At 44.0% G+C, this 23,373-nt stretch overlaps 1 protein-coding gene across 1 annotated transcript in view; it reads right to left on the bottom strand.

Annotated features, from left to right (window-relative positions):
- Positions 1 to 9,554, bottom strand: part of LOC127634024 (TGF-beta receptor type-1-like) — an 88,082-nt gene extending 78,528 nt beyond the window's left edge. The window contains exon 1 of the mRNA XM_052113419.1: positions 9,413 to 9,554. Coding sequence (XP_051969379.1) covers positions 9,413 to 9,485 — 73 coding nt within the window. The 5' untranslated portion in view covers positions 9,486 to 9,554. The remainder of the gene's footprint in view (positions 1 to 9,412) is intronic.
- Between the last annotated feature and the right edge of the window lie 13,819 nt (positions 9,555 to 23,373).

Genomic DNA, 23,373 nt, shown 5'->3' with positions numbered 1-23,373 from the left:
GGTGGAGTCTCCACTCTCCGCCGGGCAAGCTTTGTCTTGACAGCGCGTCCGCCATCACATTGAGGTTGCCGGGGATGTGAGTGGCGCGCAGTGACTCCAGTCGCTGCTGACTCCATAGGAGGAGACGACGGGCTAGCTGTGACATGTGGAGGGAGCGTACTTCGCCTTGGCAGTTTATGTAGGCTACGACCGTGGTGCTGTCTGTCCTGACTAAGATGTGTTTGTGCCGAATTAACGGAAGAAACTTCTGCAGGGCCAGAAAAACAGCCAGCAGCTATAGGCAGTTGATGTGCCAGCGCAGCGGGCCTCGGTTCCACCGGCCTGCGGCTGCGCGCCCGTTGCACACGGCGCCCCAACCCAATTTGGAGGCGTCGGTCGTGACCAGAACGCATCGGGACACCTGCTGCAAGTGTACTCCAGCCCTTAGAAAAAAAAAGGTCTGTCCAGGGTTTGAAGGTCTGGTGGCAGGCAGAGGTAACTTTTACATTGTGCATGCCGCGGCGCCATGATCGTCTCGGGACTCGAGTCCGGAGCCAGTGCTGAAGTGGTCTCATATGCATCAACCCCAGCGGCGCGGCTGCCGCGGAGGATGCCATATGCACTAGGAGCTGTTGGAAATGTTTTAGCGGGACCACGGCGCCTGGCTTGAAGGAAGCGAGGCATTTCAGCACTGACTGAGCACGCTCGTTGGAGAGACGTGCTGTCATTGAGACTGAGTCTAACTCCAGACCGAGAAAAGAGATGCTCTGGACCGGGGAGAGCTTGCTCTTTTCCCAGTTGACCTGAAGCCCCAAACGGCTGAGGTGCCTGAGCACCTGGTCTCTGTGTGCGCATAGTAACTCTCGAGAGTGAGCCAGTATGAGCCAGTCGTCGAGGTAATTGAGTATGCGTATGCCGGCTACTTGAAGCGGGGCAAGAGCTGCCTCTGCGACTTTCGTGAAGCCGCGAGGGGACAGAGACAGGCCGAAGGGGAGGACTTTGTACTGATACACCTGACCATCGAACGTGAACCGTGACCGAGACGTGGAAGTACGCGTCCTTCAGGTCTACCGCTGCGAACCAATCTAGATGCCGGACGCCAGATAGAATTTGTTTCTGGGTGAGCATTTTGAACGGGAGTTTGGACAAGGTCCGATTGAAAACTCGCAGGTCCAAGATCGGTCGCAAGCCGCCGCCGCCTTTCTTGGGTACAACGAAGTAAGGGCTGTAGAAACCCTTTGTTTCGGTTGGAGGGACAGGCTCTATCGCGTCCTTTAATAGAAGGGAGGCGACTTCTTCGCGCAGGGAATGGGCATGTTGGCCGTGTACTGCAGAAAAATGTACGCCCACGAAGGGGGGCGGAGACCTGGCAAACTGTAATTGCGTAACCGAGTCGAATGGTCCGGTGCCCAACCCGTCACGCTGGCTGCAGTGAAAGCCACGCCTCTAAACTCTGGGCTAGGGGCACCAAAGGAATGGGTTTTTTGGACGTACCCGGCGGGGCTTCGCAGCGGTGCAGAACAGGTAACGTGGCGTCGGGAGGCAACGTGGCGTCCCGAGGCTCTGGTGCTGAGAATACACTCAAAGCACTTACCTTGCTCCGCGCACCCGGCAGGGGGCGGGTTCGTGACTGAGGAGGAGGTCTGATGCTGGCGTCCTCTGGACTCGTCTGAACCGGACGGCTGGGGAACAGTCATGGGGCTGAAGGCGGGGACACCGCGTCCATGGAGCCGGGACTGTTGAGGCCTGAAAGCAGAGTGCCGTGAGACGGCATTTGCGGGCCATATGCCCCAGAGACAAAGGAAATAGCTCTTTTATTGAGAACTTGGGTACCGCAGCCCCCGTTATGGGGTGCGGCAAATGAAAAAACAAAGGATTCTCCTCCCGGCCCTCCACCGGGGGACGGAGCAGTCTTACCACCTCCGGAGCTACCTTCTTGGCCTCTGGGTGCGTGTTCTCAGGAGCGCCTGGGAGCCTTCCGGGTCGTTCCGGGTCCTGAGACAGGGGGCGTGCGCTTCCCGCGGTTTGCTCGACGCTGGGGCTGAGAGCTGGGCCCGGGTTGAGGTGGAGCAGGAGCTTGTCTTCTGGCCGTGGGAGGACGCCCTTAGCGAGCAGACGGGCATGGGCCGTGGCAGCAGGCTTGCAGCGAGGCATGATGTGAGAGATGGCCTCCGTCTGCTTCTTTACCGTGGAGAACTGCTGGGCAAAGTCCTCGACGGTGTCGCCGAAGAGGCCGAACTGGGAGACAGGGGCGTTGAGGAAGCGAGTCTTGTCGGCTTCACGCATCTCGACCATGTTCAGCCACAGTTGACGTTCCTGGACCACTAGCGTGGCCATCGCCTGCCCGAGCGCTTGTGCTGTGACCTTCGTCGATCTCAGGGCGAGGTCGGTCGCTGAGCGCAGTTCCTGCAGCGTGTCGGGATCAGGGCCACCCCCGTGCATGTTGCGAAGTGCCTTGGCTTGGTGGACCTGCAGGAGAGCCATGGCATGCAGGGCGGAAGCGGCGCGTTCGGTGGCGCTGTAGGCCTTCGCTGTCAGCGAGGAGGTTGCTCTACAGGTCCGGGAAGGGAGTACGGGGCGACCTCGCCAGGTGGTAGGGGTACCGGGGCATAGATGGATCGCAACCGCCCTATCCACCTGGGGAATCGACACGTACCCGTGGCGCGCTCCGCCGTCGAGGGTGGCGAGGGCGGACGAGCCTGTGGCGGTGTGACGAGTGGAGAGGGGTGCTCTCCACAAAGACGTCAGCTCGTCATGCACTTCCGGGAAAAACGGAACCAGGGGGGCGATGCTGTGAGCGGCGCGCAGACCCCAGGAACCAGTCATCCAGCCGTGATGGCTGTGGGGAGGATGGAGGGTTCCAATCCAAGCCCACGCTGTTGGCTGCCCGGGAAACATGTCGGACATCTGTGCGTCAGCCTCAGCCTGGGCATGCAAGCCCGAAGGTGGCAGCCCAGGGGAGTCCTCTGCATCAGATGCCGCGCCCTCCGATGTCACGGCGAGCTCATCGGCTTCCATCGCAAGAGGGTCGGCTGACTGGCTGTGAGGCGAGTCGCCGCCGCCTCGAGCACGGACGGGAATCAACGAGCGTGCTGGGGCCCGGGTGGTCCGAGGGGGCGTACCCGGCGGACCTGCAGCCGCAGCCATCCCCAAATCGCCTCCATCGCCAGCCGCATCGTCCTCAATCCCGTGGGAAGGAGCAATACGGGGGGCGGCTGGAGTGGCTTGCTCACGGTTGTAAGCAAGCCGCGACCGCAACGTTGTCATGGTCATGTTCTCGCAGTGAGAACATGAACCATCCACAAATGCAGCCTCGGTGTGATCGCTACCCAGACACACGAGACAGCGCCTGTGGCCGTCGGAAGCGGAGAGCACTCTACCGCATCCAGAAACAACACAGGGGCGGAAGGGCATCTTTTTAAAGACGCGTCCTTAAAAGGACGTTCAACGCCGCTGTGTTTTGCTCTTTTAGAGGAAATTACTCTTTTAAATAAAATCACTCTTTTAGGGAAAAAACTCGTGAGAGTTTTTAAATCTGCACTGTCGATGCGCTCAGGGGCAGGAATGCACAGCCGTGCAAACAGGAGAAAGCCGCTGTTGTGCGCCGTGGAATCCAACAGTTATGCAGCAGAGGGATGACAGGAACTTCGGTGTGTAGTATGCAGCAGTTGCAGACACGACCATCGGCTCGAAGAAATTTTCTGAATGAACTCCCGTATTTGCGCCGCTTAAATACCCGTATGTCCGGGGGCGGGACATGCAAATACTGGTTGCCAACTCTCATTGGCCTTTTTTCATAGTTCAGAGGTGAATATCGGCGCTCAAGAGAGACCCCTAGTGTCGCTTCTCTGACACAACGTGGAGAGAGACAGAAGGGGAACAGCATTTTTCTTTGAACATGAAGACACCTCTCGTATTAATCCACCAAAAACAAAATGAGGAACAAGATCAAGGAATATTCAACAAATATGTTGCTATTAGGAGGGAAACACAACTTTAGACATCCTAGATAAACCAAGATATTTCTTTCCACTTCTTTAATAGAGATTCTTTTGAATCGATCGCGTCACTAACATCACCGAAGATCAAAACCTCGGGAAAGCAATCTTACAGTTGCTTATAATGTTCAGACTGTTCTCACAATAAAATCGGAAACAGTAGGTTAACTTTTCTTTAGCTAAAATCGGACTGTGCTTAAATAAATCGAAACACTGTCCCCAGTGGCCAAAGTGGTAAGTGCTTTTTGGCGTATGTGCACGTGTGAGCTCCATTTTCCAGGTGAAATGTCCACGAAAGGGGCACCAAAGGTGAGTTGTAAAACAAGTTGTTTTCAGCTGTACAGGATGTAATAAAATGAAGAGCAATGCATATTTTATAAACTAGACACCCCCCACCCCCAACCCTAACCTTACCATAAGTGAAATAAAAATGTAATGTTGTTTCATTGTATGGAAAACAGATGACAGAATTTTTCATTTTTAGGAGAACTACCCTATTCCACAAACTGTTGTGTTTGCATCTTTTTATATACAATGTTGATATGTTGACAGTGCATGTTGGAAAAACACTTGATTTATATCCTTTGACAGAGCCCATTAATCATGCCACAATATCCTATTGCTTCCAAACCACAAACCCCACAGTCTGAACGGCCGTATAATATGCTGTGAAGTGATATGAGATCTCCCCAACAGGTACAACTACCCTGAGCTGGATCGAATATGGGAAAACTGAGAGTGCTGTAGTCTGTGGAGAAAGACTTCAGGCTTCAGTTTCTCCCCAAAGGAAACAGGTTTTAAAAAAGTCAGAGTTGACTTCAGGGTAAATGAGTTGAGAGACTGTTATATCCTTCCTGTAATGATGGGGGCGGCTTACTTTTGTGAACCTGATGAGGGCACTTAACCCAAATTGCTTTAGTAAACACAGTCAACAAATGGATTGCATGAAAGCAAGTCTTAGCGTTATTTTTGTAGGGGTGTAAGTGGTGCAATGGTTTAAAGAACAGCCAGCAATCACCTAAGAGCATTGCGCTTGCACTGTCAATTTGAGTCAAGCTACTTAGCTAAAAGGAGATGCAAATGTTGCCACATTATTAACAGCAAAGTGCAAGTTCTGACATATTCATCTATGGGAGAAAACGACAGAAAGAAAGCTTCATAAAACAAAATTGTCAGTGTGCCCATAACCTTAGTTCATTACTTTGAAATGCAAGTTTCAAAACTCTTACATTTCGTCATTTTAAGAGTCTAACTTGAAGTCCAACATAAAAAAGAGCAAGCCTCAAAAAGCTCAATGTACCAAAGCTTATTTGAACATTTCATTTATTTCACACTGCCAACTAGGCTATAATTTAAAAAGCCACCATCACAGCAAAATACTCAGTTTTGCAAAAAGCAGTCTGAACGCATCGCTACCTCTGAATTCAATCGCAGCTGGCACAGATGCAACTTCTCAAATTAGCTGTGGTTCTTTAAGCCAGGACAACAGGTAGTTTGGGGTCACACAAATACTTCGGATTCCTCTGTCCCGAAGGCAAAATTACTGTATTGACCATGTATCAAATTCTAACTCTAAAGAGAAGCCTCTTAGGGCTTATTCAGGGGCCTCAGGCTGAACTCACGGTTTAAATCACATTCTCAAGAGTGTCTTTAGATATGCCTAGTATACATCCACAAACACAAATTGAGGCAGCCCTGATCATATGTTAGTAATGCATCTGCCTATCTAATCTACAAATGCCATGTTATTTAAGGTACTCTGCTGTTGTTTGGTATGGCAATACTTTCTTAAATAGTATGTTAGCGGGATTCCACCTGTGGTCCCTCCTGGAATCGCATGTTAAAACGCACCCTCAAAAAAAAAAGAATGCTGAAAAGGTTTTGTTAGTGCAAATTAAGTTTTCCTTACATAAATGGAGACAAGATCTTGGACATATGGGGTACTTAACATCCAACCCAGAGGCCACAATGATGGTGACACAACCAAAAGTGATGTACTCTAAAGCCTAGTGTACACTACATGACTTGCTGTCTGCACCCTGCGACATATAGTCTTGTTTTCCATTGTGCTGGTGCGCACACTACAGGACTGATTGCAGACTGGATGTATCAACTACACGACCATTAGTCCACGACTGAGCCCATGTGTGCATTTGGTATTATGACACGTTTTGGGTGATCCAATCACAAATATACAAGCAAGACATCAACGTTAAACCTGGTCATCTCTTTTGACCACATGTGTTTGGATTTTCAGGGGACAGTCTCTAATTTCAAGAGGATATACTTTACATAAATCATTATGTCTATGTATAACTGAATGATAATAATGTGCAAAAAAGTGCTAAAAATCGGCACATATTTTCTCTTATATGAAAACATGACCTTTAGAGCAGAATTATTTAAGCAAATAAGTTAGCAGTACCTGTAACTGAGCTTATAATGTGTCCTCATATCTAAGTCCCTATTATGTATGTTAATTCATTTTCTTTTTTACATTTTCAGATCGCACGCTGATTTCCCTTTAAATCCGCACAAAACTGACAAAAAGCTTCATCCCATTTCAAATGGATCAGTCAAAGTGAAGTCATTCACAAACTTGCAGTTTATTCTTGATAACATGTCAACCAACATGAAAGGCCCTCACCCATTTTCGTGCATATTTCGTGCTCTCTCTATATTTCATTGGCTGTGGCTCATTGTCATCTCGATCATCGGGACAGTGCGCACACCTGACACAAGACATCTAGATATCAAGCTGGTCATAGAATCTGTGACTTGTCATGGCTTGTCATAGGAGTGCGCACACAAAAAGACTGTTAGCCGTGAGATATGACACTTCTCGTCGCAGACCAGCTGCGAACTCAAAACATCGATGGAGACGAGCTGGATTCGTGTAGTGTACACTTGGCTTAAGGTAACACTTTAGCACCTTAACTCAAAGGAGCAAGAGAAACACACAACCACCAGTGCAAATATTAAATATTAAAACATTAATTTACAGTTTTTACTCATGTCACATTGACTGCTGGAAAGCTTGAAGCTGAAGTCCAATGCATGCTAGAAAATACATTTGTAGCAAAATGGTCAATAATTGTGTTGAAGTAAATTGAACAAGCAGCAAAAATCCTTTTTTAAATGCATTAGCATTCTTGCGAGACATCCATTTTTTTTAAAGCAAATTATATAGACATTGCATTCATTGTATGCATTCATGCGCTCATGACGAATGATATCAGAGTTCCAAATAAGCAGAAGGTATTTTATCAACTCTTTAACTAATCACTTAAAACATAGGTTTTCAAACTGGGGGCCGCAAGGGTGTCCATGTAAAATTATTGATTTGTCATTCTGCTTTCTAAAACCTGTTTGAAAATCATCATATTAATCATGATTATAGTGCTGTATTTGTTCAAACAAATCAAATAAACAAAGCATAAGCTGTAAAGGTTGCGAGTCATTTTCACACTAAAGCGCCAGTGCAGTTTTCACATTCAGAAGATGGTTTGAAGGACTTTCGTGATTCAAATCAAGTGTCAACAAAGCAATCATCTAACTGATTTGGTTAAGGTGATACAAATGCGTGTCACTTTACAATAAATACATATGGCAATAAATGTACCCTCTCCCTGCCTACCAGACAAAGCAAAATAAGAACTTTTTCAATTCAATGTGACTTGCTTTAGCCTGAAGTCAAGTCAAGTCAAGTGGTTTTTATTGTCGTTTCAACCATATACAGTTAGTACAGTACACAGCAAAACGAGACAACGTTCCTCCAGGACCAAAGTATATTACTGTCCTAGTATATTACTGAAGTTATTCAGTAATATACTAGGACAAAAGACATTAAGACATAAAAGAACAAAAAGTGCGCCTACGGAAAAAAATTGTCTACGCTAAACAAGCTGTCTCTCAAAAACTAGTTAGCTGGCAATTTAGACAGCATTTCTGGGTATATTTGCGTTCGAGTATGCCTTTACAAAAATGTATTGTGGTGGTAAAACCAGACGGGTTTAGAAGCTTTCATGGTACTTTGATTTACATGTGGTTACATTTGCGTACCATGGTTTTTACATGGTAATTCAAAGAATACAATGATAAAAAAAAATAAAAAAAACCATGGTAAAAATGTGAACGTCCAAATATACTGTCTAGACTAGATTTTTAGACTAGGTCCACAAATTAGCACACAGAAATGTGAGTCTATGTACACAAACACACCCTGTCACTTATATGTTAACATAACTATTACTAAGAATTTTAATCAGATTAATCGATTTCTCCCTCACGTTTCGTGTTTAAACGACTTTAAACAGCAGCCTATTAATCAGAAGAATATTATTTCTGAACATATCTTTCTAAGTCCTGTATTAGCTAACTATACACATCATGGTAGTTATTACTTCCCAGACTAGTTAATTATAGTTTGTTTATTATGTTAGTTTTTCAACTAAGAGGAACTGAGTGAAAACAAGTTAGCCAAACCGCTAACCGCTAATCTATTGTAGCCTAAACAAAAGTCAAACGAGATAACGATACACACTTTTAACATTGTATAAATATAGAAATAGATCTATAGTAGAACGGAAAACATAAATGTCGTATTTGGGGCCAATTCACACTATTTAACTTGTGAGCTAGCAGTTTACACGCAGATTTAGGCAGTTATGTGTATAGTTAGCAACATCCAGCTAGCTAATGTATCTGGAAAGCATTTTAATTGTTTTATTTATTTCATTTGAGCAAATAAAATCAAACTAGTTCCTTGTTATTACAACAATAAGGAGTTTTAAACGGATTGGGTGTCTCGGGATAATATTCGACAGATTAAAAATTTTTGAGACTTCAGACTTGTGTCTCAAGGAACTGTGACACTCGTTTATGAAATATGTGAGACCGATCATATATAAAAATACATGATTTGTCTAAATGACAGTTTCCACTGAAAATACTGCGCCTCAAGGCAGGTAAGAGAGGAGAGTGTGCCACACTGCTTGTCCTGCGAAAAAACTGACGCTTACACAATCACAACTCAAACACACAACTCGGACTTTAATCATCTGAACACACATTTGCATGTGAATTTAGTCTATTCTCAGGTCACTTGTAAGCCCAATCAGGTGTGATATAATGGACTTTTCAGCTCATCCTCTGCCTTTCTTCTCGGCCCCCCTTATTTTACCTCGACATGTTGAATAAAACCTTCAACTGACAGCATGTCCTTTTCTCTCTCTTCTTCTTTTTTATTTCTTTCTTTCCTTCTCTCTTTCTCGCTCGCTCTGACCTGCGCCATCTTTGCAGAAAGAGTCTTTGGGCTGCAGTTGCTTGCAAACAAAGAGCAACCCTCAGACGGCCCCACAACACAAACATTCACCGCACGGATGAAGTGAAAAATGCATGCATGCATAAATCAGAGGAGACCGCACTGGCCATACCTTCTGTGTGTTGGATCCTGGCTCCAAACAACAGTGCTAAAAACAAGAGACGACACGGTATTGCATCCATCATCCTCGCGCTCACACTTACTCCGATAGACTGACTCAAGTTGTCCAGGCAGACTGAGCTAACAGAGGAGTAAAAAAGGGAGAGAGAGGGAAAAAAAATGGAAGAGGAAAAAACACGTTGATCATTGGCTGGGACGGACCGATCTCCGCCCAGACGGAGTAAAACACACTAAACATCTCTCTCTCTCTCTCTCTCTCTCTCTCTCTCTCTCTCTCTCTCTCTCTCTCTGTCTCTCTCTCTCTCTCTCTCTTCGTCGGGACCTCAGCTGGACTGTGTTATTGCATAATAACAAATCCCATGTTCCCTTTTTGTTTGATTTGTTTTTGACGATGGCCTCTCCTGCTTGCACGAAAAGGATATCGTTAATCCCTTGAGCATGGCTTTTTCTTGATGAAACTGTAATATAATTTAATTGAAGTTATAAATTCAGAGTGAAAATAAGTTGCATGTTTTTGTTTCTTGAATAAACAGTTGTTGGTGTAACCTTGTTTGGTGAGTAATTCGTTACTGTAATCTAATTACTTTTTAGTACACAAAATAGTGTAATAATACAATATTCTTTTATTTTTCACTATGCTCATGAGTCATGACAGCTGTGACAGCTGACTGGACGTTAAAAATGAACAAAGTGGAAATGGAAAAGGTTTTGTTTTTCCACTCAACAAATTCAAAATAATGTCTATGAAAATTATTTTAGAAAGTAAGCTTAAAGTAAATTAATAAGTCATTTGATAAATTTTGGATTACAAGTAATCAGTAAAGAAATCTGATTACAATTTTAGAGAAGTAATCATTTATTTGTAGTGGGTTACTATTTTGAGTCACTTACCCAACACTGGCAATCAGAATCAGATTGAGCTTTATTGCTTGGTGACAAATGCTTCCAGTGCACTTACAATACAACAAGAAAGAGATAATAATAATTCTCATTAATAAAAATGAATTGTACACAGCTAATAAATGATTTATTAAAAAAAAAAAATTATGTTTGTTTGCTGTCTGAAGATGTCACTAAGAAAAAAGAACAAAACTTTCATGTTTTTTGGGACATTGTATTATGGAAATATTGTTTTTGTGTGTGTGTGTGTGTTTTTTTTTACATTTTCCATTGTATTTCCCCTACAGAAATCTTATATATGGCAGTAGGCCTATGTGTAACACATATTAAATATAAGTGCACAAATGGTTTTCACTGATGTAAAAATGTTCATACTTGTACATGGAATCTGTATTTCATAATACAAAAAAAATGGTTTTCATGTAAGTAACATTTTCACGAATACCACTGGAATTTGAATATGTATACACAGTATATGTTCAAATATATGAACAATAATTTGTGTGTGTGTGTGTGTGTGTGTGTGTGTGTGTGTGAGCGTGTATTTATCACTTTGTGGGGACCAAATGTCCCCATAAGGATAGTAAAACTAAAAAATTTTTGTAATTATTTTTGACCTTGTGGGGACATTTTGTCAGTCCCCATGAGGAAAACGACTCGGTTACTAACGTAACCTCGGTTCCCTGAGAGGAGGGAACGAGTATTGCGTAAGTAGCTTACGCTATGGGAAAACTCAGTTTTTCGAGAAATATTGAAGTCTTTATGTAAAACGCATTGCAGCTGCACAGCAGACAGCAATGAGCGAGGCAGCTCGGTCATTGGCTGTGCTGCGGCAACTTGCTCGAACCAATGACGGGGCGACTCTGAACGCGCAACCAATGAGCGCGCTTCGCGCTCGTGCGCTCAGAGCCCGCCAAGATGGGCGTGGCTAAGGCTATATATTAGGCACCCCGTCATGAGAGTTCTTTAGGTTCAATCGACTGAAGCGACTGACCAAGCACAAGCACGGCAGCTTACGCAATACTCGTTCCCTCCTCTCAGGGAACCGAGGTTACGTTAGTAACCGAGTCGTTCCCTCTCGAGAGGTCTCTTCTATTGCGTAAGTAGCTTACGCTATGGGAACACCATGCAAAACGCTGTGCGTGCTGACTTCGCTCTTTCCGTTTTTTCCCTAATGAGCGTTCTTTATCAGGATTGTGTAACGCTGCTATGGCAGCCACATAGACTTTGAGCGTGGAGGGTGTGCGGCCCGCCTCCAGCAGCTCTTGCAAAAAGGCGAGTACACTTGGTATCTCGCACGATTTGGGGTTCAAGCTCTTGGTATCACACCAGTCACTGAACACTTTCCACTTTTGGGCATATAAGCCTCGTAGAGGGCGCCACGCCTCAGTGATGGTTCTCAACACTCCGCTGGGGAGGTTCTCTGGAACCCGCTGAGGGGCCATGCATGAAGGGCCCACAGATCAGGGCGGGATGAAGAACCATCCCGCTGGCCTGCCTGAGGAGGTCCAGCCTCAACGGAATCGGCCATGGGGCAGATTGCATCATCTGCATTAGTTCTGGAAACCACGTCTGGTTCTTCCAGAGTGGGGCTACCAGGAGCACTGCACATTTCACCTCCCTGATCCGACTGATGACCTGAGGTAGCATCGCGATCGGGGAAAAGCATACAAGGGGCGGCTCGGCCAGACTTGGGCGAGAGCGTCCGTGCTCTTTGAGAAGAAAAGAGGGCAATGCGCATTTTCCCTGGAGGCGAAGAGGTCGACCTCTGCCTCGCCAAAGGTTTGCCATAACCACTGAACCGTCAGGGGGTGGAGAGACCATTCTCTTGGGAGAACTTTGTCTCTGGACAGCATGTCCACTCCCTGGTTCAGGACGCCTGGCACATGCGCTGCTCTCAGCGAGCGCAGGTTGTGCTGTGACCATAAGATGAGCTCCCTGGCCATAGAGTGCAGGGAGCTCGACCTGAGTCCACCCTGGTGATTTATATACGATACTACCGGCCATGTTGTCCGCTCGACCAGGACGTGTTCGCTTTTCAGGTACGGAAGCAGGGCTCTGAGAGCCAAGGCGACCGCTTCATTTCTAGACAGTTTATATGTAGGCGCTTTTCCGGGTTTGACCAAAAACCGGAGACAGGCCTGCCCTCGTAAAGGGCCCCCCATCCTATTTTGGAGGCATCTGTCGTGATCATTTTTCACGCCCAGACTCACGCCGGTTTGATACCAGTCGACGGCCTTGCAGGGCGTCAGGGCTTTTATACAGCCGTGATTCGCTCTGATTAAAAAGTGGCCCGAGCGCCACGCGTGAGTGGGGACACGGCTCTTGAGCCAGCGTTGGAGAGGACGCATGTGCAACAATCCTAGCTGGAGTACAGCTGATGCCGAGGCCATGAGACCGAGCATCCTTTGAAATCGTTTGACGGGGGTGCGCGCGCCCGCTCTGAATGATGTTGCAAGGCGCCGAATAGCGAGCGCGCGCTCTGATGAGAGGCGCGCCGTCATCTGCACTGAGTCTAGCACTATTCCCAATTTAGACTAATTTCGCTCTTTGCGAATGTACGGGGGGGCCAATGATAGGCCGAATGGTAGTACTGTGTACTGGTATGACTGTCCCTCGAAAGCAAATCTCAGAAATGGCCTGTGATGAGGCGCTATCGGAATGTGAAAGTAAGCATCTTTCAAATCTACTAATAAAAACCAATCCCCGGGGCGAACTTGCGCGAGGATATGTTTGGTCGTTAACATTCTGAACGAGCGAATCATTAAAGCTTTGTTCAGATGTCTGAGATCTAGGATGGGGCGGAGGCCACCGCCCTTTTCGACGAGAAAGTAGCGGCTGTAAAACCCGCCTGCTCATAGAGGGAGGAACAGTTTCTATAGCTCTTCTCTATCAGTTTGAGCACCTCGGTGCGTAGAACATGTGAAACATCTTTCCTCACTTCGTCTCGACCACCGCTGAAAAGCGGGTGGTCTGTGAGCTTAATTGGAGCGAGTAACCGTGTTTTATTATGTTCAAAACCCATTTCGGCATGTCGGGGATTTTTTCCCAGGCTTTTGCTCACACAGATATGGGCTGAATGCTGGCTGGGGGCGTGTCGCAGTGACGTATGGGCCCTGCCGGCGAATTGCCTTGTGCTAACACTGCGCTTACAGCTCTCAGAGGCGCGGGAGCGCGCTGAGCAGCTTTGTTGAGTGCCGAGTGCGCTATCTCCGTAATGCTCGCAGCATGAGCTGGAGAAATGTTTGAAACTTTATAGATCGTGTTTACGGGTGGGGGTGCATACATTGTAATAGGCACGCGCGCCACTTTCATAAAGCTTCCCGCTCTTAGCGGGAGTTTTGGCTCGCTGTCGCATCTGTGATGCTCGCGCATGAGCCAGAGAACTGTTTGAAACTGTATGGGCAGCGCTTATGGGTGGGGGTGCATATACCGTAGTAGGCACGCCGCCATTTTCATAAAGCCTCCCGCTCACGGCGGGGGTTTTTGGGCATGCATACAGTGTTTGTGTGTAGGGGTGCATGCATGACAGCAGGCACGCCAGCTACCTTTATAGTATTTCCCGCTTTACTGGGGAAGTGTTTATAACTGTGGGAACAGTGCTTGTGTGTAGTGGTGCATACATGACAATAGGCACACGGTCCACATTTATGGGGCGTCCAGCTTGAGCTGGGGAAGTATTCAGCACTGTTTGGACAGTATTGATATGTGGGAATGCGCACTTTAGTGTGGACACGTGACCCCTTAGTGACACAGGCAGAAAATGACTCTTTTGTGATTTCTGTGTGTTGCCGCTAAAACGGCGCTTGATTGCAGGTGAGCGAGTTCTGTGACTGGCCCACTGACTGCTGTACAGACATTTCCAGCCGCCTGTAAGGGGACTGGGTAATGCCTTGCAGGAAACACTCGTCCAGCCGGCTGAGGGCGGGTTCTTCCGGAGAAGACCAGTCGAGCCCGAGGTCTTCCACGGCTTTGGACAGGATGCGGACGATCTCTGAGTCCATGCTGGTGCCCGTGCTCATGTCCGCTAATGTCGACGGCGCTGGGTCGAAGGCCGAGCCCGCCAGTCGCCGGATGCAGCGCCAATGGAAAGGCTGTCATCCTTTTCACTGTCGCCCCTGAAGCGCCAAACGAGACGAGACCCACCGCCCGGAGGGTGCTGGTCTGCCTGCGTGAATTGAACTGGCGGCAGGGATTCCTCGGTGGTGGTGAAGCACGCGGGACTGGCCCGGCGTGATGTCACTGAAGTCCGCGATGCTCTGGCGGCCTCCGTGAGTGGCGCTTTTCTTGCACGGCTCGAACAGAGGGGCTGGCAGCACGGTGGTAGCAGGCTCGCTCGCGCGAAGGCGGCAAAGCGAAGCGCAGCAGCTCGGTGAGGCCCAGGGAGTCACATTCGGGCATCCGCCTTGAGTGAGAGCAGCTTCTGCGTGGTCAGGTCCCAGGCAGCGAAGCAGAAAATGTGACGGTCCCCGCCAGGAAGAGGGCCTCTGCACGAGGCGCAGGTCGAAGGCATTTGAAACAACGCTCGAATTTGCTCTTTACTAAATGACAAAAAAGCGTCGCAGAGGCTAACACTTGCAAAGTAGCTTAGTAAAAGGATATCAAGGTGATGCGCGCCGGATGGCGTAGCAGAAGGCTTTGAAGGCGCTGAAGGCGCCGGGCGCCCTCGTAGCAGTCCTGCTGTAGGCTTGTCGACGGCGGGCTAAAAAGACTCCAATAATCCGGAGGATCCAGCGAAGAGAAGGTCTTTGCTGAAGGAGATTAAATCTAAAGAACACTCATGACAGGGCTCTAATATATAGCCTTAGCCACGCCCATCTTGGCGGGCTCTGAGCGCTGAGCGTGAAGCGCGTCATTGGCTTGCGCTGCTCAGAGTCGCCCGTCATTGGTTCCAGCAAGTTGCCGCAGCACAGCCAATGACCAAGCTGCCTCGCTCATTGCTGTCTGCTGTGCAGCTGCAATGCGTTTTACATAAAGACTTCAATATTTCTCGAGAACGGAGTTTTCCCATAGCGTAAGCTACTTACGCAATAGGAGAGACCTCTCGAGAGGGAACAGCTTATAAATCATACTAAATTATGTTTTTTGAAAATGTAAAAATGCAGAAAGTTTTCTGTGAGGTTTAGGGGTTGGGTTAGGTTTAGGGGATAGAATATATAGTTTGTACAGTATAAAAACCATTATGTCTATGGAAAGTCCCCATAAAACATGGAAACACAACATGTGTGTGTGTGTGTGTGTGTGTGTATGTGTGTGTGTGTGTAACGGTTCTCGGTAAAAAATCGAAAGGTACGGTTCACCACCCACTGTTCAGGAAGCAAATTCACAAGCATTGTCACAGTAGTCGGTTCACCTCAAGTTTAATGATGCATCTGGAGCACAAGTTTTGATGAAGAAAACAAAGTATCAGACAACCTCCGCTAATGCACCTGAATGGATCTGTTAATATGCTCCACCTGGGTTTCACGTGGGTCAACTTGATGGCATCACTGTTCGGCAAGTGTTGTGTGTAGTTGAAAATGGCAAGTGGAGAAAACGAGATGCTGATAGAGAAGCCCACTACAATTCTCAAGCAGCATTATCACAACATCCCTTCTCATATGCATTTTAATAACAAGGTTATTCCTTTTATAGTGATGTACAGCTTCCGAACATTGAATATATGTTGAGATGAATTTGAAATGCACTTTATGTTGATGCATGAAGCATAATAGTGCAGGTATTAAGTTAAAATGTTGATTTAGTAATTTTTTTAGTTAAGGACCCTGACGAAAATGAACCATAATATTGTAGTAAACATGAATGCTGACACCATGGTTTTCTGAACAGAAATCATGGTTTTAAAACAGTAATACAGTAGTAGTAACGATGATTTTACTGTATATTGTAACAATGACAGTAACCATTTTTATATTGTAGTTACTATATTTTACTACCAATGCCATTGTTAAACTATGTTTACTGTTGTAAAACAATTATTGTTATTTAACGGCAAACCTGTTGAAGTGTTTACCAAATAGAGTATTCTTTGGATTTGGCAGTAATATTTTTTTCTGAAAAAAGCAAATACGGAACCAACAAAGTCATTTTTGATCAAATCTAGACAGGCACCATTTCCAGCAGCCATTACTCCAGTCCTTGAGTAATCATGCTAAATTGCTAATTTGATACTAGAAAATCACTTGCCATTATATCAAACACAGTTGAAAGCTATTTGTTTTTTAAATGAAGCTTAACATTGTCTTTGTTTTTGAGTTGCCACAGTATGCAATAGACTGGCATGTCTTAAGGTCAATATTAGGTCAAAAATGGCAAAAACAAGTTAACAGCTTTCTCTAGAAACTCATCAGTCAATTATTGTTTTGAGGAATGTAGGCTGTACAATGTTTGAAATTGCCACCCCCCAAAAAATAAAGATTTCATACAAAGGTGTACAATACAGTCTTCAAAGACAAAACACAACTGACTCTAGCAAGGAACGAAAGAGATGTGGAAGGCCAGATGTACAACTAAACAACAGGATAATTACATCAGAGTCTCTAGTTTGAGAAATAAACGCCTAACGTGTCCTCAGCTGACGGCTTCATTGAATCCTACCCGCTCAACACCAGTTTCATGTACAACAGTAAAGAGAAGACTCAGGGGTGCAGCCTTATGGGAAGAATTGCAAAGAAAAAGCCATTTTTGAAACTATAAAAATAAAAGGTCAGAGTGGGCAAAGAAACAAACATTGGACAACAGATAATTGGAATAGAGTGTTATGGATCTTAATCCCATTGAGCTTTTGTGGGATCAGCTAGACTGTAAGGTGCATGAGAAGTGCCCAACAAGACAGTCACATCTATGGCAAGTGCTACAGGAAGTGTGGGGTGAAATGTCACTGGAGTATCTGGAAAAATTGAAAGCTAGAATGGCAAAGATCTGCAAAGTTGCCATTGCTACACATGGAGGATTTTTTTGATGAGAACTCTTTGAAGTAGTTTCAGAAGTTCTGAAATTCTTTTCAAATTGTAATAGTAATTTTTCATGTTATTAATGTCCTGACTATACATTGTGATCAGTTGAATGCCAGTTTGGTGAATAAAAGTACCAATTTCTTTCCATAAAATCAAAATCTGTACATTATTCCAAACTTTTGGCTGACAGTGTATGTTCATATATGACCATACTGCATATAAGATTTCCGTATGGGTTCCATGGTATTCTATGAAGTACCTAGGAGTAGGCCATGTAAATACAATGATTTATGAATTTAGGGTAATCAGAAATTACCATGGCATTACCGTGGTATTACACATGAGTGTTAGCCAACACCTATAATACAAAATTATGGAATGAAGTGTTTCTGTAAAGTGTTTACTGACGCTTTACAGGTCGGTAACATTTCGGTAACATCAAAAGCTAAATTATTCAGGTAATATTGTTTATTAGACCAAATTTTGTCTATTAGGTGGACTGTGAGAAACAAAGATAATTTGACAGTCAACAGGTACTTTTCATCCAAAACAGATAGACTAGAATAACCTTACAGACTTCACATTTACAGGTATTTAGCCTTTTAATAAGAAAAAACACAGAGATCACTGCTGTAGATAATGGTGTTTATGCAGGCTTATCTGGGAGTGCCCCTCTTTGTGTCTTCTCATGCCTTCCCCTCTGCATATATTTATCCGAGAGGACAAAACATCTGACCTCCTCAAATAATCCACCCTCCCCAAACCCATGGACAGCGACAGAGATTGATGATCGCCTATTGTTTAATCTCTGTCTAGGCCGTGTATGTCTTGTATAAAGGGATTTCTTACTAAGAACCCCATCCCCCTTCTCCACACTTACTTACAAAGAACCTGATGCCTAAACATTGTTGCAGTGTCATTAGCAACCAAGATGTTCATCTAACTGTCCTGTAGACTGTCACCCTCTCATGTAAACTAGGTAATCTGTCCTGGACGAGACAGGCTAAAGGAAGTTGTGGATGTCTTGTTATGTCATATGCCATACCTATTTTGGTTGGGAATAATGGGGTCCAAATAACACCCCCCACTATCATGCTGTGGCCAGCCATCTGGACATGAGCCATGTTGGTTTGTTATCTATATGGGGCCTCTGGTGTGGACAAGGAGGAATGCTGCACGTTCAGACCTGATAACCACAATTGTGTCATATCAGTTGTCTATGTCCCAGTTATAAGGTCAAAAGTCAATGTACCAAGCACATACTCTAGATGTTGCATCCATTTTTATGTTATTACCATTGGGACAGTAAATTCAATACCAAACACAAAGAGTGGCACCCAATGTTTTATTATTTTAGTGTTATGATGTTTTTTATTGTTGTATGATGATTTACATGGTGTTTTTATTGTGTTTAGATATTTTTTATGGTTTTTATCATGATATGATGCTTTATATGTCATCAATATTGTTGACAATGTATGTGTGCAGGCACATTGCACCACCCTGCAGTCCAAGACAAATTTACTGTTGGAAATGGGTACAATAAAGTATATTTCAACCCATATGGAAATCTTATGTATGGTCAAATATGGATATGTACTGTATATATGTACATATATACTGTAGAGAATTCATATATTTGGGCATAAATTTACATTTTCAAATATCACTAGTATTTGGGAAAATAGATGATACATATTAATGGCTATTTATTTCTATTAGTGAAAGAAATACATGGACATGTATGGGAATTCAATTTCAGTTCAGGACCAAAAACTCAGTGCATAATAAAACCTTATTTTAAGAGAACAACTCACAAATAGAATAGCTTTAGGATAACTTATTTAAGTTAACCCTAACCCATGCCTCAGTCTATTTGCAGTGTTACACATATTTTAAGGCATGCGTGTAACAATGTAAAATTAAACATACATTAAGGCGTATATGATGATTTGCATCAGATTTCTGTTAACTTGTTAATTTGTAGTAACCTGTTTTTGGCAATGGATGAGTGTGGTATTTGACCTTGAAACATACTTTAAATGGCCTGTCTGGTAGCACACCAAATTTAGCACCCAAAACTCAGAAACAACCATTAATTAACGGTGCACAACAGTGTTTTTCTAAAAAAAAAAAAAACAGGAATGGGGTTAACCATAAGTAGGGCAAACAAAAAATGTGTTAACTCAAGGGAATATTTTGGTCCACACAGTAATGTTTCAAAAAAGTACACGCTCCAAAATGATAACAAGTATTTGGGGACTAATTAGGCAAATAAAAGAGGTGCATTGTATTACAATGGTGAGATTAAGTAGAGTAAGTTGTCTAATAAAGCAAAAACTCTTGAGTAGTATGGGGGGATTTAGTGTAAGAGGAAGATTTAAAATATATCATATCATATTTGTATTTCTCTGCTTTGATGAAAAGTCATGTCAAGAGGAGCCTCTAAATGCAGGTGATATTTTCATCTACAGAGATCAAAGGGTTTTCATAGACATACCACCTCAAATCAATATGAAACTAGATTTGTACATTTTCTGATGAAAATGTGAGTGGTGTTTGCCTTTGCTAATCTCGCTGCCACAATGCTAGTGTGTTCAGGGTGGTTGCCAGGACATTACCAGGTGGTTGCTAGGGTGTTTTGGATGGTTTCTAGGTGGTTACTACTGGCAAGAAAGAAGAGTTTATCCAAAGTCTGTATGGTGTTGTGGTCCCTAGATATGGATTAGGATTTTATATGCCCATTTACTGTCTGCCAGGCAAAAATTATAAGCCTGATCGCCTAAAAAAGTAATTGCACACCTCTGCTCAACAATCCACATGATTTGAAGTATCATTAATGTATGTATTGCACAAGTTATGCTCTGAAGTTAAATACTTTCAGCAAATACTGTACTTAAACCCTTAGTATATCAACAATATATTAGTAAAAGTGATGTTTGCATTAGCATGCACTGCTAAAAAGAAACCATGACATGTGTAAGGCCAAATTGCAAACCTTCATTTTGCCCATGTTATTTTTATTCTCATCTTATACTGGTCTTATTATAGACTTCTCGTTTGTTTTAAAAAAAAAAAAGCTTTGGTCTAAGGCCCTTAAAGTCTAAAAATCCAGGTGCAGTGCATTAAACAATGAAAAATATCCTGGCTATGTCATAATGATTGAACTTACTTCAAGAGAAAATTGTGTTGTTTCAGAACAGTGGAAAGCATTGGCACTTTTCAGATTTGGCAGTTCTCAAAAAGCACTTACCTAATGTTGATAAAACTTTAACTGATGTGCCTCCAATGTCCTATTTTGTATGACTTACTTTATGAGATGGTTTGATGTGGCTAATATGGAGTCCTGAGGAAACCTCCCTCCCAGAAGGCATCTGGGTGACTTACTTATACATAAGTAACAGACATATTTTACAAAGAACAACATATTAAGGATGAGTTCATTTTAGCTTTCATTGTTGAGACACTGTTAGGCTAATATGATTTGAAAGGTCATAGATATGAACAAAAACATAATCTATTTTATTACATTTTAAGAGGTCATTTTTCTAGTTAGGGCTGATTCAGTTTTTTTCTTTTATAAAATTTTTAAGAATGTGTGTTTTACTCATTCTTTAAAGGAGCAATTTTGAAAGCACTTTTTAGATGTTTTTTTTTTTTTTTTAAATGTGTCTCGAGTTACCTGTATTCGCAGGTACAGAGAATGGATAAAATTGTGTTCTTCATCAGGCCAATTATCGAAGGATGCGTCGGATGGTGAATTGTGTGCAAGAACCCATTTGAAGTCCCAGATGTCATAGTTGCACTACGGTGGCAGACGAAGATTTATCGTGTTTTCCCTTAAGAGTTTTCCACTGTAAGCTTGCCAAGTCTGAAGGCTCGTGAGAGTCATTATACTCTGTCATTATTTGTTTTTTGTCGGGCATCATTTTAATATAGTAATTAACACATGGAGGAAACAAGTGTTTACAAACTTTATTATTCAAACGTGGCACTAGCCTTGAAAAACTTCACTGGTGTGATGATAAAAATGCATAACTGGTGTGTGAGTTGCCAGTAGTTCTCTTACTGGTTATAAATGTGCTGTGATGGTTAATTGCACAACATGAAGATCACAGCACATCTCAAAGCTTGCAATAGATGCGTTCAATGTCCTCTTGTCCTTCATCGTTCATTCGTCCAAGGTAGATTGGCAAGACTGGTCTTCAAAAGAATACAAGCTTGTCATCTGCATTTTTAGCATTGAGAAACACCCCTTGTAATATTTCCAAAATGGCTGCCTTTGTTCTGTGATGCACATGCTTTTAAACTGTGAAATCCTTGTTAATATTAAAGGGTAACTAAACCCCTGCTCAGAGTCTGACTCCACCCACTAGCAATATTTGAAAAATGCTCGAAAAGTGGGAAGACCCCAGCGGGGATAGAGGGGGCGTGCACCTGAGACCCGTAGTGACAGATTAATTGACAGCTGCTGTCAGACTCTAAAATGGAGATTTACTGGAGTGACGCAAGTAGCTTTGCCACGGAGCGGTCTTTTGAAGTCGAGGACCTTTCTGCCCCACCTTCACCTGAAGTGGAGGAGGGTGAATTGTCTGTGGACACAGGGCCGGAGCCATATCAATTCGAGCCGCTGGCTCAAACTGCGGTTTTAACTCCCTGTTGAGCATCCGAGTGCGCATTCACCTTCACTCGCGTGCAGGAAAAACAAACGAAACGCTGTTCAGTGATGTTTATCCTTTTAGCAGGATTTTTATTTAGCAAGCTTCACTTGAACATAACATCAGTTAGCTGTTCTCTCAACTTAGAAGAATGTGACGTAAAGCATAACGTCATGTACAAAACCGTATACCTCCAAATAAAACTATACAGGTAGTCAGTACCGTAATACAATGTATAAGGATGCAATACATTTAACACTCCCGCATCGCGAACGCGCGTTTGTCGACCCCAGAGGATTAACTTTAGCCTAACCATAAATTGTGATTCAAATATATATGATCACTCACCTCAAGATGCCGCTGCGGTGGTGGAGTCCATGCAGGAGGAGCAGCGTTCGGCACTGCGTCGCTTTTCAGCGCGAGCTGTTTGGAGAAGCCCATTTCCACCTCCATTGCGTTGGAGAAGCAATCCGCGTAAAATGCAGTTTGCACACTCCTCCAGCTCTAGGCGGGAACTTGCGGTCTTCCAGGCCAAGGACATGCAACCACTGGCGCCTAACCACTGGCGCCGTGGTAGCTCGTACCAAGGGCGTGGTGAGCTGGAACCTGCTTACGTCAGCTGTCACCGGTTACATCACGAAGTACCGCAAACAGCCAATAGGAAAATTCAACTGCAGTAGCCACTGTTCAACCTGAAGAGGGCAGCACTCGGACGTTTTTACACCACATATTGTAAAAAATTACTTGAATCAATGACCAGTACTAATAAAGCCCCATTCTTAATGATCATTAACTAAAAAAAGTTGGTTTAGGGTTTAGTTACCCTTTAACATTTCTATTTTTACTGATGTTTTAAAATGAGTATTTATTTTGCTGAACTGAAGTGACTTTTTCTTGGTAAAAATGTTGTAAATTCTTTAATAGATCAATCACACTGAAATACGTTTATCGTCATTACATTATATTCATGCCCATCACAATTAAAAAAACACAAAACTTTGAAAATACTGTCACATAATTTGTATAAGATATTTCTAAATTGGGAACTTATATTTATATGTATTTTATACACTCACTTAACACTTTATTCAGAACAGGATCCTAATAAAGTGTCCGACATGGTCTTCTGTTGTTGTAGTCCATCCGCCTCAAGGTTTGACATGTTGTGCATTCTGAGATATCTGAGATATTCTGCTCACTACAACTGTGTGGTTATCTGAGTTACCATAGCCATTCTGTCAGCTCGAACCAGTCTGGCCATTCTCTGTTGACCTCTCTCATCAGCAAGTGTTTTTGTCCACAGAACAATTTTTTTTGTTTTCGGCACCATTCTGAGTAAACTCTAGAGACTGTTGTAAATGAAAATACCAAAAGATTAGCAGTTACAGAAATACTCAAAACATGCCGTCTGGCACCAACAATCATGCCATGCACAAAAT

The sequence above is a fragment of the Xyrauchen texanus genome, chromosome 41 (assembly GCF_025860055.1).
Source record: "Xyrauchen texanus isolate HMW12.3.18 chromosome 41, RBS_HiC_50CHRs, whole genome shotgun sequence".
NCBI lineage: Eukaryota > Metazoa > Chordata > Actinopteri > Cypriniformes > Catostomidae > Xyrauchen > Xyrauchen texanus.
The sequence above is the reverse complement of the archived record's forward strand: the minus strand, read 5'-3'. Positions and strand labels throughout refer to the sequence as shown.